This window comes from Arvicanthis niloticus, chromosome 14 (assembly GCF_011762505.2).
Source record: "Arvicanthis niloticus isolate mArvNil1 chromosome 14, mArvNil1.pat.X, whole genome shotgun sequence".
Lineage (NCBI taxonomy): Eukaryota > Metazoa > Chordata > Mammalia > Rodentia > Muridae > Arvicanthis > Arvicanthis niloticus.
The window spans coordinates 31006210-31024379 of record NC_047671.1 but is presented as its reverse complement, the minus strand read 5'-3'; the positions used below and the strand labels follow the sequence as shown (position 1 = coordinate 31024379).

General features: G+C 41.7%; 1 protein-coding gene and 1 long non-coding RNA gene across 2 annotated transcripts in view; one reads left to right on the top strand and one right to left on the bottom strand.

Annotated features, from left to right (window-relative positions):
- The window catches only part of Ccdc192 (coiled-coil domain containing 192), a 193212-nt gene extending 191270 nt beyond the window's left edge, over positions 1–1942 (top strand). The window contains exon 7 of the mRNA XM_034518367.2: positions 246–1942. Coding sequence (XP_034374258.2) covers positions 246–565 — 320 coding nt within the window. The 3' untranslated portion in view covers positions 566–1942. The remainder of the gene's footprint in view (positions 1–245) is intronic.
- Positions 180–10155, bottom strand: LOC143434303 (uncharacterized). Its single transcript, XR_013103704.1, has 3 exons — positions 10057–10155; positions 6874–7037; positions 180–284 (listed from the first exon to the last, which is right to left on the bottom strand). It is a non-coding gene; the product is annotated as an uncharacterized LOC143434303 (long non-coding RNA).
- Positions 10156–18170: the final 8015 nt, after the last annotated feature.

Below are 18170 nucleotides of genomic sequence, written 5' to 3'. Positions count from 1 at the left end.
TAAAGAGTTGGCAAGAACTGATTCTTCTTTCTCTCCAGAGGCTTCCAAGTTCTTTCATAAGCACCCCGAATCTCTCCTCCCACAGGAATCTGGATTCCATTCTTGGTGTGTCTTACCAGATAATGCAACATCTGGGATGTCTCTCGAAAACGTGCAAAATGAAGCGTTTTTCGTCTTTGCTCTCTGAGTTCTAAGAACGCTAATGGAAAATGACTTTCCTCTTTTGTTGTTTGTCTTTGCTTTAGCAACCAACTCAGTGGAAGTGCTCTATGGGGGTCTCCCACCTGTGGAAGAAAGTGACAGAAAGATTACCCTGATAATGGAGCTGTCCACTCAACTTTCCCTTCAGACAGAGAAGATCACTCAGCTCGAAGAAGTCTTAGCGGAAAAGGAAAAGAAGATTGAGGAGCTGGAAGCTGAGCGCAGTTCCCAGTTCCCCCAAGATGAAGATAGACTTACAGAAGATATACAAGAATCCCCTACTGTATATGATGAGGATAGGAACGCTCCCACAGCCTCTGATGGGGAGCATGATGATTTCCCATGTAACAATAAAGTTCAGTAAGCATCATCAAGGTGAAGTTCAAAACCCCAATAACCTGTCCAGTTCAAGTTCACAGGTTCGAGTATCACCTACAGTGTTCACACTAGCAGAAATCCACAGAGAGGGGAGCATTCAGAAGCACACCCTGAAACTATCCACCACTCAGTAGTGGAGTGCTGTGTCTTTAGACATTCCTAGTTGACAACGGGAGAGGGAAAAACACAAAACTAGGCAGCTGGCAAAAGGACTTGGTACTTTCTCATCTTACTAGAAGTTTGCTACACTGTGAAGAAAAGATGCTAAGTATCCCTCTGTGCAGCACTGTTTGGGGTAAGAGAGTGTGTTGGGGGGCCAGCTTCAAGTTGGGGAAGCTCAAAGCGCAGAAGAACTAAATCATTGCCAAGAGAGTAAACAGCTACACAATCTGTCCTTTCATGTCCTCTAGCGCTTAGTGCTTTATGACATGGATTTTACGAGCATTAGCAAGGGTAGAAACAAAATAATGTTGAGAAGCAAATTTTAAAAAATAAATAAATGAATGAATCAGAGCTGTGGTCCTTTGGGAAAAGGTTCTGGACAGTATCTCTCCGGGAAAATACACAACACTGATTCCAACCCCTTAGGAGAAAAAACTTAAGTCAAAAGGAAAACAGACACTTCTGCTAGGGTAACCACAAAGCAGGGAGCAGTGTAAAATGATTACAGAGAAAATGGCAGCATTGGGAAACAGAAGCAACCCGTCATGTCATGAATGGACTGCAAGGGATCCTGTCACACCTCCCCACTTAAGTGATCCATCTCGCTAGTCCCCAAAAGGCACTAGTGACAGATTCTAGAACTTAACTCTCCTGGTCTGCAAACCTTGTGACAGGCCACGCTGGCTGACTTCTGAGTGTGGCTGAAACTCAATGCAATTCATCCAGTTCAACAAAGGGGTATCAAATACTTTCTTCCAAGCACAGTATTAGGATGTCAGAAACACAGCAAACTAAGAATCCTCTTTTATATGCAAGGAGTTCATATCCATATCAGAGCCTCCTTAAATATGGTGATTTTAGAAATGGGAACTAGCAGAGAGAGCATGTGTGAGCCAAGGGGTGGGGAGCCTGCCTGCCTGCTGTAAAGAAGGGCCTCACATTTGTTGAGAAGTCCTTAGGAATGTGGAGCGCTGGCCTCTGGTGACCAGAAATACATATTCTAATGAGCCAGAAATTTCCTTGTATTATCCAAGATGACAATTTTAGGTAGGCTTCAAATACCAATTTTATTTAATCGCTCCCTGATTTGTGGACAATTGCTCTTTGCAAGCTGGGATGAGACCTGTATTATTGACAGAATACACAATCTTTTTGTGTGTCATGACTACATAGGAGACAGTTTCCAAACCAGAGTTCCTGCCCTTCCCTTCCCTTCCCTTCCCTTCCCTTCCCTTCCCTTCCCTTCCCTTCCCTTCTTCCTCCCCCCCCCTCCTCTCCTCTCTCCTCCTTCTCTCCTTTTCTCTTTTCTCTTCAAAGAAGCTTATGAAGCTTATTGTGGACATACGAGAGCTTTGAGATTCTAGGTATTCAGAAAAAAAAAAACCAAATAAATTGTTTTCTAAAAACATATCTCACCAGTTATCTAGGCTTTCGTGCTGAGCTATGAGCCTCCTATATTTGAACATAACCTCACTTCATATATAATGGCTACATGTGTCTGTCTGTGTGTGTGTCTGCGGATGTGTCTGTGACCAACTCAGAGCTTACTGGTCATGAGTACCGACTCCGAAAAGCAGCTGACAGCACTTCTTTACGTTTTCTGCGGTGTCTATGCCAGCCCTACAGAAATGCCTCTGACATCCCTTCTCTGGTACCTTCTCATCACCCTGAGTGGCATGATCGATCACCTTGGTTTAGCTCCATGATCTTTAACGCCAGCTGCACATGCCAGCTGTGGCTCTGGGGTTCTCCCCATGGCCCCTGACACAACAATGATGCTGAGGGTTGGCGTCTCCTTGCTGTGTGTTTATGAGCCAAATCTTCATCTTCTGGAAAGAATGGAGCACTCCCCAAGACAAGCCACATCTTCTCATTTTGATAATATGCTAATGGAACTTCCACTTCTTTATTTTGTGAAAGATTGCCTTAAGCCCCTGGGGTACTAAGGATGATAAGAAAGGAGGTGAGAATGAGACAGAGGAAATCTCATCACATCCTATGAGGGCCCATGGTAAGTTCTACGTCAACCTACTGGTTAGTGTCTGAGCTAGCTCAGCATAAAAGCAGCCGCAGAGTGGAGATAAGTAGTAGCAAGAGGTACAGATCTGCAGTTAATGATTAATTGAGCTTGTCACCTCTACATATCCAGACACCAGCCCTTGGATCGAAAATCATCAAACATCTTTATAAGAAAAAACATCTTTATAAGAAGTTGATCTTGATTCAGATCTGGATCACCTTCAAATTTGAAGGTGGGAAGAAACTTGGTTTAAATAATAAATAGACTAATTTGTGCTAGTGACATTTAGGTAACAAGAATTTTTTCAGTACCCATGACTTACATACACAGTAGGGGAGACATTGGCTTCTGAGTACTTTCTAAGTGGAAAAATTCACATTCCCAGATGAATCCCTGGAAGCTCAAGGTCTAGCTATTTTGGAGTTTGAAGCAAAGGGAAACAACAACAAACAAACAAACAAAAAGAAGATGTTGCCAAGAACAAGGTAGAAAGCTGAGACCAATATCTAAGGTACCTCTGACCTCTCCATGCATGCTATGGCACACATATGCCCAAACTCACACAAAGAATCATATATACATCAAACATACTTTATATATACACATATATGCAGGTAGCCATCAAAATAATAAAACCCATAGAATAAAATAATAATTGAAGCTATTTTTCAAAAACATTTCCAGGAAAACACAGGGTTTTTTGTTTGTTTTGTTTTGGTGGATATTTTATTTATTTACATTTCAGATGCCATCCCCTTTCCCCATTTCCCCTCCCTAGAGACCCCCTATTCCATCCCCCCTCCTCCTTTTTGCTTTTATACCATTTTAACTACATGCAAGTATTAAAGGTCAGTTCTAGGTTGAGGAACTAGCAATACAATACATGCAAATAGTCAAGGAACAAGCAAGACAGTAAACAAAATTCTGTTTTAACTATATATTTTCACTAATGGTGAGTTGTTTTTTTTTTCTTCAGAAAGTTAAACTGAATAAAGAGATATAGTCAATTTTGGTAAATGTAACTAACAATTGTTTCATTTCATTATTATTTTAAATGCTCCCAAATATGTTCATAACAAGATGAAATTGCTTTAAAGTAATAGACTTTAAAAATGAACAGGAACCAAGTCATTGGCCTAGTACAAATGAGGATTCAGTTCCCATAACAGCAAAGAAACCACAATTTAAAACAATCTGTCTAAATGCATTTCTGGGAAAAAATAAATTCAACCAAATTTTAATTATCTGCTGTCCCATGCTTTCTCCCAAATCCAATTATTTTCTTCTACATTTTGCTGATATAAAGAATTCTTGCTTTCAAAAAAAACAAATAGAGAAATATTGGGAGATTCTGTGAACCTATATCAAAATAATATTTACTTGACAATTAACAAGTACAAAAATGAAACTATCCCCAAAGTATTTTATTTTATGCTTGTGAGAAGGACAGATGGAGACCTGAGTGAATATGTATTTTTGGCCCAAGCACAACCATGTCAAAGATTGCAACACCTCAGATCCATGGGAATGGCAAGGCTTTCCCCAGGCTATGCTCAAAAGAACAGCAAAGTGGTACTCTTGTCCCTGGTCCCTGGTCCCTGGTCCCTGGTCCCTGGTCCCTGGTCCCTGGTCCCTGGTCCCTGGTCCCTGGTCCCTGGTCCCTGGTCCCTGGTCCCTGGTCCCTGGTCCAAGAACTGCACAGGAAATATCTACCAAAGCTTCCTCCTCCAGCTGCAGTTGAGACTGATCCCTTATGGAAGCTCCCCTATTGAGCTTAGATGACCTGCCCCTTACCTCAGCTGTAACTAGTGAGTGTGCTGAGATTCAGGGTGCTGGTGCACATCCATCAGACCACACAGCCTGCCCAACCCCAGAGCCGTCATTGTGTTTGGTCCCTGTCATCCCAGAAAGGTAAATCCCAAAGCCATGCATGTCCCAGCAACTTTATTGTGTTATTTTTATTCTATGTATGTAGATGTTTTGCCTTCATGTATGTCTATGTACCACATGGATGCCTGCTGCCCACAGAGGCCAGAAGAGAGATCCCCTGGAACTGGAGTTACAGACAGATGTGAACCACCACAAGTGCTGGGACTCAAATTTGGGTCCTCTGCAAGAAAAGCCACTGCTCTAAACCTCTGAGCCATTTCCTTGTGCCCCTACCAAGTAGTTTTTAAAATCTGTTTAAAGATTTACATTTTTATCTTTAAATGTGTGTGTGTGTGTGTGTGTAAGTGTGTAAGTGAATGTGCCCTCAAAGTCTAAAAGAGGGTATCAGATGCCCTGGACCTGAAGTTACAGGAGGCTGTAAAATTCCTGGTGTGGGTGCTAGGAACAGAGCTGGGTTCTCTAGAAGAGCAGGGTACATTCTTAAACACCAAACCAGTCCTCCAGCCTTTGCATTGTTTTTTGTTTTGTTTTGGTTTGGTTTTTTTCTTTCTTTTTTTAAAGATTTATTTATTGTAAGTATATATATACACTGTCACTGTCTTCAGACATACACCAGAAGACAGCATCAGATCCTATTACAGATGGTTGTGAGCCACCATGTGGTTGCTGGGAATTGAACTCAGGACCTCTGGAAGAACAGTCAGTGCGCTTAACCACTGAGCCATCTCTCCAGCCCCCTTTTTTCTTTCTTTTTGTTCTGAAGACTTAGAAAACCAAAGTTTGAGAATCAAAACATCTGAACATACTGACTTGGAATTTGAAAAAAAAAAAATAGAAAACCAAAGTTTGAGAATCAAAACATCTGAACATACTGACTTGGAATTTGAAAAAAAAAAAAAAAAAAAAAAAAAAAAGAACTGGAGCATAGCTCAGTGTGTGCTTAGCATATGTGAGCCCTTGAGTTTGAGCACCAATAGGAAGGGAGGGAGGGAGACAAGGAGAGACAGACAGAGATAGAGACAGACAGAGAGACAGAGAGTGGGGGGGGGGGCATAACCAAAACTATAAAGACTAATTCTTACAACAACAATTTTTTGTCAAGATTTCTCAGACATAGGAGACCATTCTCTTCCTGTTAATAGAGGAGAATCAAGTTCAAGTAAGAAGTGAACTTTGGGTGTGTGTGTGTGTGTGTGTGTGTGCTGGAACCAAGATCACAGCAAAAAAACAGGGCTAGTCACAAAGTTTCCCATACCTAAGGAAATTATGGTTTTATGGTAAAACGAAACAAAACAAAAACAGGGATTTTTTTTTCCTGGATTCCCAGGGAAAACATCTCCAAAGCCAGATACTTAATACGCATTTAGTATCCAAGCCTTTGATGGGAGGACCTGGATTGTCTGACCATCTCCATTTAGAACATTTACATATGTTTTTTGCTTGGTTGCTGGTTGCTTATTTAGAGAAGATTGACCCTTAGCATTCAAATCCAATAATACCGAGTCCTGTCCTTGAATAGAAAGCCACAGAGCATGTGGCCTGATAACATTTTAAAAATATATATAAAGCTGCTATGTAGCTCAGGCTAGCCCCCAATTTGTGGTTCTCTTGCCTAGGCCTCCCTACTGTTGGATCACAGATCTGTTATCTGGTGCCAATTTTTTCTATTGACTGATGCTATTCCAACAAAGATAGCAGCTGAGTGATCCGGCCTAGCACGAGCTATTTGCTCTCCATGAGCCTGGTTAGCAAGTTATAGCTCTAATCAGAAGTCAACTCAGCCTTATACTGGCATGCTGTATAAACATGCCAGTCACTGTTTAACAACACCTCGTTGCTGCTGAAAACACAAAAACAAACAAACAGAACATACAAACAAGCCAAGCACCAACTGCCCAGAAGCTCATGACCTTGTTAGGGACCTGCACAGAGAAGTGTGAATTCTGACTATAAAAATATAACTGATACTTTTCATAGTAGTTTGCAATTGATTGAAACGTTTTCAAAATTGAATTATTTTGTTCCGTTCTCACAAAGATGGTTTCAGTTAGATAACAAATCCCAGTCTTAATACTAGAAAATACCAGAACCGAGACACAGCCCCAGGCAAGCACACCTTCTATCCTACACCGCCTCTGAGGTTCTATAACAAAGATCTTGTCTGTCATCTTTCTCAAAACAACCTCTATTCCACACTTAGGAAAAGAATTTTCCATGGGTACCTTCTTTATCAAACTTGATCCCAGCAGTGGTTGAAAGATGAAACACTGCACACATCCAGTTGATCAACCTGTTTGCTTCAATGAGAACAAATTTGAGGGCTGCAGAGTTAGCAAGATGGTAGAGTGCTTGTCTGGGATGCATGAAGACCTAGGGTCAATGGAGCCTAGCAGAAGAAAGAAGAATGGAAAGGAGGGAAAGGGAAGAAGGAGGGGAAGGAGGGAGGGGGAAGGGAAGAAAAAAAGGAGGGAGGGGAAGAAGGGATGGGAAGAAGGGAGGGGAAGAAGGAAGGGGGAGGGGAAGGGAAGAAAAAAAGGAGGGAGGGGAAGAAGAGAGGGAAGGAAGAAAGGAAGGAGGGAGAAAGGGAAGAAGGGAAGAGAGAATTAGTTTCTGTTTATTCATTGGGCTTTGTTTTCTTCTAAAATAAATATTCCTGCAAAGAGTACAGGCTGCATCCTACAGTTTACACAGGGTTCCGTCACCCCCTATTGTCTTAGCCATGACTGCTTAAGATAGTTGGCTTACCTACCCAACCCTATAAATAAATGGCTTTATCACCCCTGATGAGTTACCATTGTATAGTAGGTTGTGAACTGGTACTTTCATAAATTTCAGTGTTTTAAGCTTTTGACTTGTGACTGGGGTACACACATATAAATTCAATATATATTCAAAATGAGTAAATTACACATCAGACTCCATGTTAATACACACACACCAAACCTGTGACAGAGAAAGGACAGACAAGAAAAAAGAAAATCCCTGACTGAGAGTCCACTGTGTCTTCCTCATCTGAGTCTTCTTGGATGTTTTGTGCTCATGGAGTAGAATTTTATCAGCGAATGCCCTTTGTCCCACACTCTAAGCACAGGGAAGTAGGTGAGGGATCACCACTAGACCTGCATTTTCTCAAGACAGGAAGAAGTCTCCCTTGCCTACAGATCTCCATTCTTGTTAACGCATCGTCAGCCAAATGATATTCCATGACGTCTGTGTGACTAGCTGCTTTTACCTTCAACTTGGATGAAAAATGCAGCAGGGATGGCTTTTTCATGCAGCATATCAGAAAGCAAAGGAATACATTTTGTGTTCACTTGTCCTGATGAGTTAATGTATTTCCCAACACACACAGGAAAACTGAAGAAATGCAACCATGGGCCAAATCTGGGTTGCAAGGATTTTGCAAGGCCTGCATAGTTTAGAATGCTCCTATGTTCTAAACAATCTTATACTAAAGAGATCAGTGTTTGTGACACAAAGTTACATGAGCTTTAACACTTGCTGTCTAGGGATATTACTGAAATGCAGCCATTCTCATTTGATTAGACAATAAATACATTTAAATTACCTGTTATTTGGCAGAAAGGGCTTGCCGACCCCTGATCTAGAGCAATGAGATGAATTGCTCAGTTAAATGGACAGTGTGTTCAGAATCAGGCCTGAGACTTAATTTCTTATTATAGGATGGGCATAACTTACACTCAGAATATAAACCTTTCTATATATATTTATTCTAAACAAGCATCATTAAAAAAATATATATGTTAACCAGGGCTTCCAAATCTCATGGAACCTTGGCTAAAAATAAGCAAGTAAATATTAATAAATAAATGTAGCCATCTTTTACAATTCTGTGTCAAAAAAGAACTCTCCCTCTAGATTATTGACACATCTTTCTCTGTATTTTTCTCATTCTATTCCCACATTAAGAGAATTCAACTGGAGGAAGAAGAGCAGAGAACATGCCTCTGAAAGGAACATGAGGAGATAGGAATGCATTTCCTCTATTCATTCCTGCATGTTGTCATGGCCTTAGGATGTGGAAGGGCTGTGTAAGGAACCAGCCCCACAGGATCCCATACAGGGTAGATTCTGAGGCCCTCAACATCAGACCCTGCTGAAGTCCCGTACACTTGCTTGGCTTGGATGTGGCCAGCAGCGGACCTTACAGGACCTCAGTGCCTGGGAGGAGAGGGGATTGAGCATCATCGCACAACGGAAGATGTATGAGGTCAGGCCTTTGAAGACACTGGATGACTGTTTGAAGTTACTGCCTCCCTGGTAGGACTGAAGCTGAGCATCAATACTCAAAAGCCTTAAAAATTAAAGATTAAAAGAAAAGGAAGGAATCTATACAGGGTTGACTTTTCTCACTGAAATTCACGTGAGCCAGAGTAGTACACTCTTCCATTCCAAACACAACTTGAAAAGACACCACATCTTTATCTAAACAGCTTTGTAGGATCCATCCTTCCAGACTTCTGCCCCAAGGGAGGTTTATGAAACCCGGTAAGACATCATGTTTTATTTCACAAATCCATCATATTGCTGGGTGATGACATTAGCCCAGGATTCTTACTTTGAACCCTGAAGCTTGACAATGTCCATCACCTCTTAGTTGCTGTGAGTGCTCGCCTTCCTGTTTAACTGCCTAAACATAACCAACTGAGCTGGTTGTACTAATAAAACTTTATTAAGTGCTTAAAAGCAACTAAGATCGGGTGGAAAAAGTTGCACAGTTGATTTAAATTATTTATGGGACTACACTAAGATTTGACATTCTTGCTTTCTTATTCTCATGTAGAAAATACTTTCAAAGAAATATTCCAACTAATGTTTGGCCAGATATTTGGAGATCATGGTCAAGTCATGTTGGCACAGCTTAATATAAAATGAACTACTATAAAATATGAATGCTTTAAATTCATTCTCTGATCTAATGTTGCCTCAACATCTAAAGCAGGTAAAGAGGCTGGGTACAATGGCACACACATGTTACCTCAGGACTTTGGAGCCTCACACAGAAGATCTGGAGTTAGAGGCCAGGCTAGACTACATAGCAAGGTCAAGGGCCAACCTGAGCTTCATAGTGAGACCCTTTCCCAACCCTACCACCCCACAAAAAAAATACTCAATCAACACAATACATCATACTAACAAACTAAAGATGAAAAGTCAAATAGCCTTATCAGGTGATGCAAAAAAAAAAAAAAAAAAATGTGGTAAAATTCTTAATCTGTCCATGGTTAAAAACTAATTTAAGTCAACCCTAACTTATTTTCTTATTAAGAACTTACTCTCAGGCTCGGGGTGTAGTTCAGTAATGAAGCACTTGCCTGGTATTTGCAGAACCTCTGCTTGATCCTGGGAGCTCCCAAAGTAAGAAAGAACTTAATGGAACTTACTTGCAACACGTTCAATGACAACAGATGAAGTGTTTCCTCACTGCAATTGGGAACAAAGTAAGGCTGTCCAGTTTCAACAGTCTTCTTCAGCAAAGTGCTGGAAGTCACAGGCAGGGCCATGAGGCAACCAGAGGAAGTCAAAGCACAAAGATTAGAAAGAAAGAGACACTCCCTATCTGACAGTTTGAAAAAAAAAAAAGCTCCTAGAAGTACTAAGTAAATTCAACAAGGTCTCAGGATCTAAGATAAAAAATAAAAACCCTGAATTACATACATATGGTAGCAATGAATCTGTAATGAAGAAAAGGTGTGACATCATTTGTCATTACTGTCATGTTTTAAATCAAACATTCTTGGGTGTAAATCTAACACATATACAAAACCTGTATGCTGAAAGTCTGAGACTGCAAAGGAAAGACAAAAAATAATAAAGAGAGAGACATATTGTGTTTGGGGGAACGGGTCAGAAAATTCAACACAAAGAAGTTATCAGTTCTCCCAGACTAATAATGGGCTTATCGTTATTCTGATCAAATTCTAGAAGAATGTTTAATATACATTCCAATCGCCACCCTAAATTGATGTGTAAAGGCAAAGTACCTGGGATACATGGTAACTAGAAATGTTTGATTAAGAATGGCTATGACCTTTCCAAAATAAATGGTGAGCACCAAATTACAGTCTCAAAAAATAAGGCCAAAGGAATTGCTCAGTAACCCTCCTATAGTCATTCATATTCTAGTCAATCTGAAAGAAAAATAGATACAAAAAGAAATTCTTGAATGAAGAGAAAAGATAAAAATGCCCTATCTATAGAGAACAAAGACACAAATTACAGTGTATTTCTCATTGGAAACAATCCAAGGGAAAGAGTAAAGGAAATGCTTACAATGTTAAATTAAAAGAAACTGGCAACCTAGAATTCTCTATCAGCAAAACCAGTTTTCAAAAGTGAATGAGAGATAACAACTTGTAAGCTGAATATCGATCGTCCCGTGGTTGTTGTTGCCTGTAATGCTTGAACTTAGAAGGTGTAGGCAGGAGAGTGAAGAGTTCAAAGCCAGCCTTGACAACATAGTGACTTCAAGGCCAGCCTTGGCTACATAGTGACTCCAAGGTCAGTCTTGACTATAAGAAATCCAGTCTCAAGAAAAAGAAATACCTTTTTGTTTCCAGAAAGGTAGAACTACAGAACTAGGTTGGATTAGTGATTGTGCAGTATATGAGCTACAGAAGACACAGGGTGTGCATATGAATGGTGGGCATGAAGTTGCTTGCAATGGAAGCATTCTGCACCTCCACGCCCTGGTACCAAAAGTACCCTGGCTGTGGTTTTATACTTCACCTTTCCAATCTGTTGCAATTGGAGAAAACAAGCACCTCTCTTCAGCTACAATACTGGAATACTCTGGTACATCTTGAAACTAAATGTGAATCTACTATTATCTAAAATATGAACCCAATAAATAAAGAACTCGACTGTTTTCATCAGCATCCTCTTCTTACCTCTTCCTTCTTCCCACCTCTTCCTCTCCCCCCCCCTTTCTCCTTCCCCTCCTTCTCCCCTTCACCCTGTCTTATTATTTTCACCTCCTCTTCTTTCCCTTCCTCACCTCCTTCCAACCACAGACAACAGTTCCTTTTCATCTGTATCCTGCAGTTGATGTTGATGAGGCTGGCAGAACATAAGTAGATTGCATCCTTACAGCAATGAGCATCGGGTATCCATTTCTGTGTCCTTTTCACAGTGGCCTGCTCCAAGTAAGTGTTATCCTATCTGGTACTGAGCAGGGACCAAATACAATGCTTTTCAATGGCTCCAGCAGAGACTCTAAATCTTTCCCTTGTTCTCACATAGCACTCTGGCATCTATTTGTTAATAGGTGACTAACACTCTCTCTAGGATCTAATCCCTCCTTCAGTGACTTGCTTCATCTCACATCTCACATCAGTGGCTTGTTCTAGAGGCTTAGTGAACCTACATGTCTTCGCACATGCTCACATGCTTGTGAAACTAAGGACAGTCTCTCTGGCTTTCTTCTGTTTTGATCTACTGGGCCTCTGGTTCTCCTTTATATCCGAAGGCTTCCAAGTCAGGATGGCTGGGGGAAAAGGTCATTCCCCTGAGGACTTCTGTCCTGTGCTCCAACCCTCCCTTACGTCTAGTTTCCAAAGGGCTTCTCCAAGGATGCTCTCAGCTGAACTGGAAGTTTTCAACTTCAGATCCTGTTTACACTATCTGGGTGATTCTGGCTTCACAGCAGCCACTATTCCCTGGGGACAATGTACAACTCTTACACCTAAGTTATCCTGCTAAAGGGGCATCTCTTGGGAGCTAAAGGGGCATCTCTTGGGATGAACAAATGAAGAGATAAGATCTGAAAAAGCCCGGGGAAAAAAGGGATAAACTTCCGACATTAGTACAGGAGGGAAGGCCTAACTCTTCTATGAAGTCCCCTGTGCTTTATGAAGGACTTACAGGGAGATGCTTCAGTTATACCCTTCCTCCCTCAACACACAGTGCTTTGACCATGCAGGGCTTCTCCTGACCACACTGCCTACAACTCGTCTCCCACATTGGCACAAATCTCCTTGTCCCTAAGATGCAAGAAACCCTTTGAAGCTTGATGTGGTGGCCTATACCAGTACGATATACCATAGGAAAGCCATCCTTCCCCCAGATACCAAAACAACCAAATAAAAAAGGAGGAAACAATCTTTTTAAAACAATAGGCACAGGGCTGGAGAGATGGCTTGGTGGTTAGGGGTACTGACTGCTCTTCCAGAGGTCAAGTCCCAGCAACCACATGGTGGTTCACAACTATCTGTAATGGCATCCGATGCCCTCTTCTGGTATATCTGAAGCTACAGTGTACTTATATACATAAATTAAATAAATCCTTTTTTAAAAAATAGGCACAATATAAGTTATGGGAAACACTGAGCACAATAATCACTGGGCAGCAATTACATCATTGTCAATTTCTTTTGTTGGGCTATGGGATTGGAGATTGAACCCAGGGCCTTGAGCTTGAGCTTGCTAGGCAAGCACCCTCTCACCTAGCTGTTTCCCAAGTTCACTGAACTATGGTTCAGTGCACTTAAAAATACCCACTAAGGACCGAGAGTGTAGTTCAGTGATAGAATGCTGGCCTGCCATGAGTAGGGGCCCTAGATTGGATCCCTGTGTTGACCCACGGAGCTGCTACCACACAACAGAAAAGCGTGCTTAAAGGTTTGTATTTTATAGTGATATCCCAGTACTGAACTCTGAATGTTACCATACTGACTTGACTGGCAAGATGCCTACTGGTGCCCACTAAGGCCATAGTGGCATGACAGTAAAGATGGTAACTAACTCCTTCCTCTTGGGAAACTGGTCAAAAGCCCACAGGTCTGGAGGTTACAGGGCCTGGAAGTGGGGGTGGGGTACCTGGAACCTACTGGAGTTTTGTGGGGGAGGTTGTTTGTTCAGTTGGTTGATTGGTTGGTTTGTTTTGGGGTTTTTTGGGGGGGTTGTTTTTTGTTTGTTTTTTGTTTGTTTGTTTGTTTGCTAAATGGTCAGGTTGTCAAACTACTTTATCAAGTATTTATGCTTATACTCATAAATTAGTGTTATTCTCAATCTTAGGCAGATAACCTGATTTATGCAGTGGACAGAAGTGAATGTGGAGACTCATAACTGATCAGTGTGCTGAGGATAACTACTTGCTACTCTGTCCTAAATGAGACATTGATATCATAACTCTCCCCCACCAAAAAGCACAAAGAACAACAAAGAAAAGAGAAAAGAAGGAATGTAAGAGTTGGCAGTTGGAGAGGTGTCCCATAAAAACACTGTCTTCTGGACATGACAAGCCTATCTCACACAGGAACTTGGGAGCAGGTGGGGTCACCTGCCCAAGATCAGGGCATTAAGATCAGGGAACATTCCAGCAGGCTTCAGTAACTGGACTCAGTTACCAACAATAACCAAAATGACAAGACAAGAAGGTGGGAGACATGTCTTTGCTGGAGAGCTAAGTGGATATAATCAAAATCCGAGAGCTTGCACACACACGCATGTGTGTGTATGTGTGTGTTTGTGTGTGTGAATTGTCAAAGTATAAATAAAAGATACTTTTTAAGAAATAATTATTGTTGAGTGTTTTCATGTTTCTTAAAGAAAAAAGGAGGAGGAGGAAAAAGAAGAGAAGGAGGAAGAAGAGGGGTAGGAAGAGGAGGAGGAGGGAGAGGAAGAGGAGGATGAAGAGGAAGAGAAGGAGAAGGAGGAGGAGAGAGGAGAGAGGAGAGAGGAAACATTCAAGAAGCAGAAGAATAAATTCCAAACAGAAACCCTGAGGGGCAGGGGCCATTTCTAGCCTTTTATCTCAGTTTTATCTGCACAGAAGATCTTTCCGTTTCCCCCAAACTGTGCTGTCTTCTAACTTCCTAATATTACTCACTGCTCAGGATCCAATTCCTTGTGGCTCCTTTGTAACACTCCCTAGGATAAACACAAAGATCCTTTTCAGAAACATGGGTCATATACTTGTTTCATTCTGGCCAGCTGCTTATTCAGTCACCCCACATCCTGGTGCACAGGGTACTATAGATAATTAACATTGCAAGTTCCCTATAAAAATCGAAGCCAAGGTACCCTTGGTCAAAGATTTCCAACACAAGAAAATCCTTTGTGTGAACAGGAAACTGATTTGCGGACTTACTGGTAACTAGACAAACAACTCATAAGTGAATTGCATTTGTCATCTTGGCAGCTCTGTTCATATAAAGAGGCTTAACTGGAAGATTAAAACAAATTCTATCTGAAAATATTGCACTGTAAAACCGTACACCTGCTGGAGTTCAAAGCAGTGTGGTTCTATTACAGGTTGTACAAGCACTGGGAAAATTTGACAAAGTCACAAGCCTAGAAGTCTAAGGCAAAGTCCCCCAACCCCCAGTCCAAATTTCCTTGAGCTCTCAAAATAACACTGAAAGTTACACTTGTCTACTTCCTGAAGGAAGTCCAGCGCCCTGACAGGGCAGGGCTATGGGATGCTACAGAAACTGCTGGAGTCCCGTGGAAGAAGGGAACCAGTGACCTCCAAAAAGCTAGGAAAACGTGAAGTCTGACAGAATTCCTCTGAACAGAGAGAGAGAGAGAGAGAGAGAGAGAGAGAGAGAGAGAGAGAGAGAGAGAACACAGACACACACACGACAGAAACACACACAGAGAAACATGACACAAACACAGGCACACACACAAAGACAGGCACACAGAGAGAGAGAGAGAGAGAGAGAGAGAGAGAGAGAGAGAGAGAGAGAATACAAACACACAGAGACACATGACACAAATACACAGACAGACACAAACACACACATACACACACACACACACACAATCACACACACACACACACACACACACACTGCTCCCTAGCCTATATACCTATAGGGTGATTAGACTTTATGTTCTGCCAAGGATTTTGAGCTGAAATAAAGAAACGGAAATAGATAGGAATTTCTGGAGAAGTAACAAGAGGCTTCAAGCCTTTGCCCAGGCTGAAGTTCTCTGGAAGTTGGCACCATGAAAGTAGCATTAGTATAACCCAGGTGTTCAGTGGGAGTAGCAAGGAGAGGCCCACTCAGCTCTGTGTTAAGCGAACCACTGCTGTTTGTATTACTACCTGCAATTTTCAAATTAATGACCTAATGCTTCACAGGAAGAATAGACCACCTCTTAGAGGGTAGTTGGATTTATTTTTTTAACCCAAAGCAGGAAATGCTCTGGCTGGGTCTGACCCTCTTCTGAAGCTGCTCTGGGCCCATTGCCAAGGCTGGATCACCAGGCCTCGCTTCTCCTGTTTTTATCCAGGCCAATCCTTTTCCCTTAGGCTTGCTCTCCTCTCCTCTCTCCTATAATACACCTCCTGCATGGTAGGTGACAGAGGGCAAGCTGGGTGCCTTGCCTCCTGCTTGAAACAGAGAAAATCACCTCTGGCGGAGCTAGAAATCACCTGTCACCTTCAAGGCATAGAATTGCACGAAAACTCACAAGACACACTAGACTATGCACTCTTGTGACTCTAGAGTGTCCTCTTCTCCCTCCTCCTCCTGCCCCCTCTCTCTGTCTCCAAGTATTAGGATGGAAAATATAAGGCCACTACATCTACCTTTGTGTTTTTCTTAGATTCAAAACAAAACAAACAAATAAAACATCTTTGGGAACTTGTTCTGTACCGGTGAATCCTTCAAGTGTAAACAGTTGGGCTGCTTGGGGCTCTGTGCCAGTGAGCTTCCGCCCCATAGGCGTTCATAGAGTGCTGGAGGCAGCCTTCGGTTTCCAGCCACTAATAAACAAAATAATCATTCTCCTGGTGAATTGGGCTATGTTTCTTTTGTTGAAAGAATTATCTCTTAATTATTCACTTTTCAGAAAAAAAAAAAAAACAAACAAAGCAAAAACACAAAACAGCATTCTTTCTAAAAAGCTCCAACATTCAAACCTCTTAGCAAATTCTCATCAATTTTAACATAGGCTTCAAATCAGTCAACCCTTCTGTCTTTTTTTTTTTTTTTTAACATCACCTCACCCCTGCTGTGTTCTCTTCATGGGACTCCTCTGATTCTGTGTACCTAATGAATTTTGTTTGTAAGCCCGGCTACAATTCCTTTAATATAAACTCGTTGGATTTAAGCAGAGATGGCAGCATGCAAGGCATGTGGAATGCCACCTGTTGGAGTTTTAGTTGCCTGGGAACTAAACTCTGTCTGGGAAGCACTCTGTGCTTGAAGGTGGATCTGATCTGACTCATTTCCTGAAGTCTCAGCAGACATGGGAGCAGCCATGTTCAAATTCACATTACACTACCCCCTAGCCATGTGACCTCCGGGCCAGTCCTTTACCTTTCTGCATCTTGTTTTCAGGCTTACTACTGAGCAAACACAGCTTTAACCGATCTTCCTGGGTTTTCCCTCGGAGCCAGAGGTCATTTCCACCTAAACTAGAAAAGACAAAGCGTTTTCAAGCAGCTGACAAAGAACTGATGCTGTTCTGCACCCTCCCTTTGTAAGATTTCCTATTTCCTGCTCCAGCTGTTGAAGCTAAGGATGCCCTGAGCTGGATACTCACCTTCCTGTTGGGCTTACCACACCTACTGTAGAAATACTTAACTAACAGAGATAAAAGCACGAATGGCTATTATACAGATGAGGGAGCCCTACTGAGTGAAAACATGAGAAAATGGATTTTCTCTTTTAAAACAAAAAGTGTGCCAGGACCAAAACTGTATTATTCAACCAAGCACTTGTAACACGGAGTGAGAAGTCCCTGTCTTAAGTAGGACTACTCTCCCGAACACTACATTCCCCTATCAAGATTGTGCAGTAATGAACTCAGAGAAGCATGACCTTCCAAGTTGAAACAAGGTTAAATTGTCTTGTCTGGGACACTTATCAGGTGTTTCCTGAATGCCGTGTGTCCACAGCTATTTTAATGCTGGCCCAGGAGTCTTTTGTTGCTAGAGCAAAGAATAGTAGATCAAAATCCTAGATAGGGGGTGATTGAGAAAACACTCCAAGTTAAAATCCCACATTCCAGTAGCTATCTCAGTGGTCATGGTGAGGGTTAAATTAGGTCAATCATATGTATGTCACACACTCAAGGCAGTATTTAGCCAGCACTTAGAAAATATACATCGTTGATATTTTTGCCAGAGTATAAAACCACATTTTGAAATTACACGGAGTCTATAAGTCTGCTAAAAATATGCCTCAACACTTACAAATATGTACTGGTGGCAAGCGTCATTCTGTAACAACTGCCTTGGTAGGGAAGCTGGAAGCAACGGATGAGTCAGAGATGGAATGTCTGAGTTTCTGAGGTAATATCCTTCAGTAAAAGCCTGTGAGGAAGGGAGGAGATGAAGGAAAACTGAGAAAGAGGTAAAAGTTGTGGTCTCAGACAAATCTATTAAGTCCACCTCCCTTGCCTTGGTCTACAACAGACTAGGGGTTCTCAACCTGTGGGTCTCGACCCCATTGTGGAGTGACTAATCTTTTCATAGGGTTCATCTAAGACCATTGGGAAACAGATTATTTACATTACAGCTCATAATAGTAGCAAAATTATA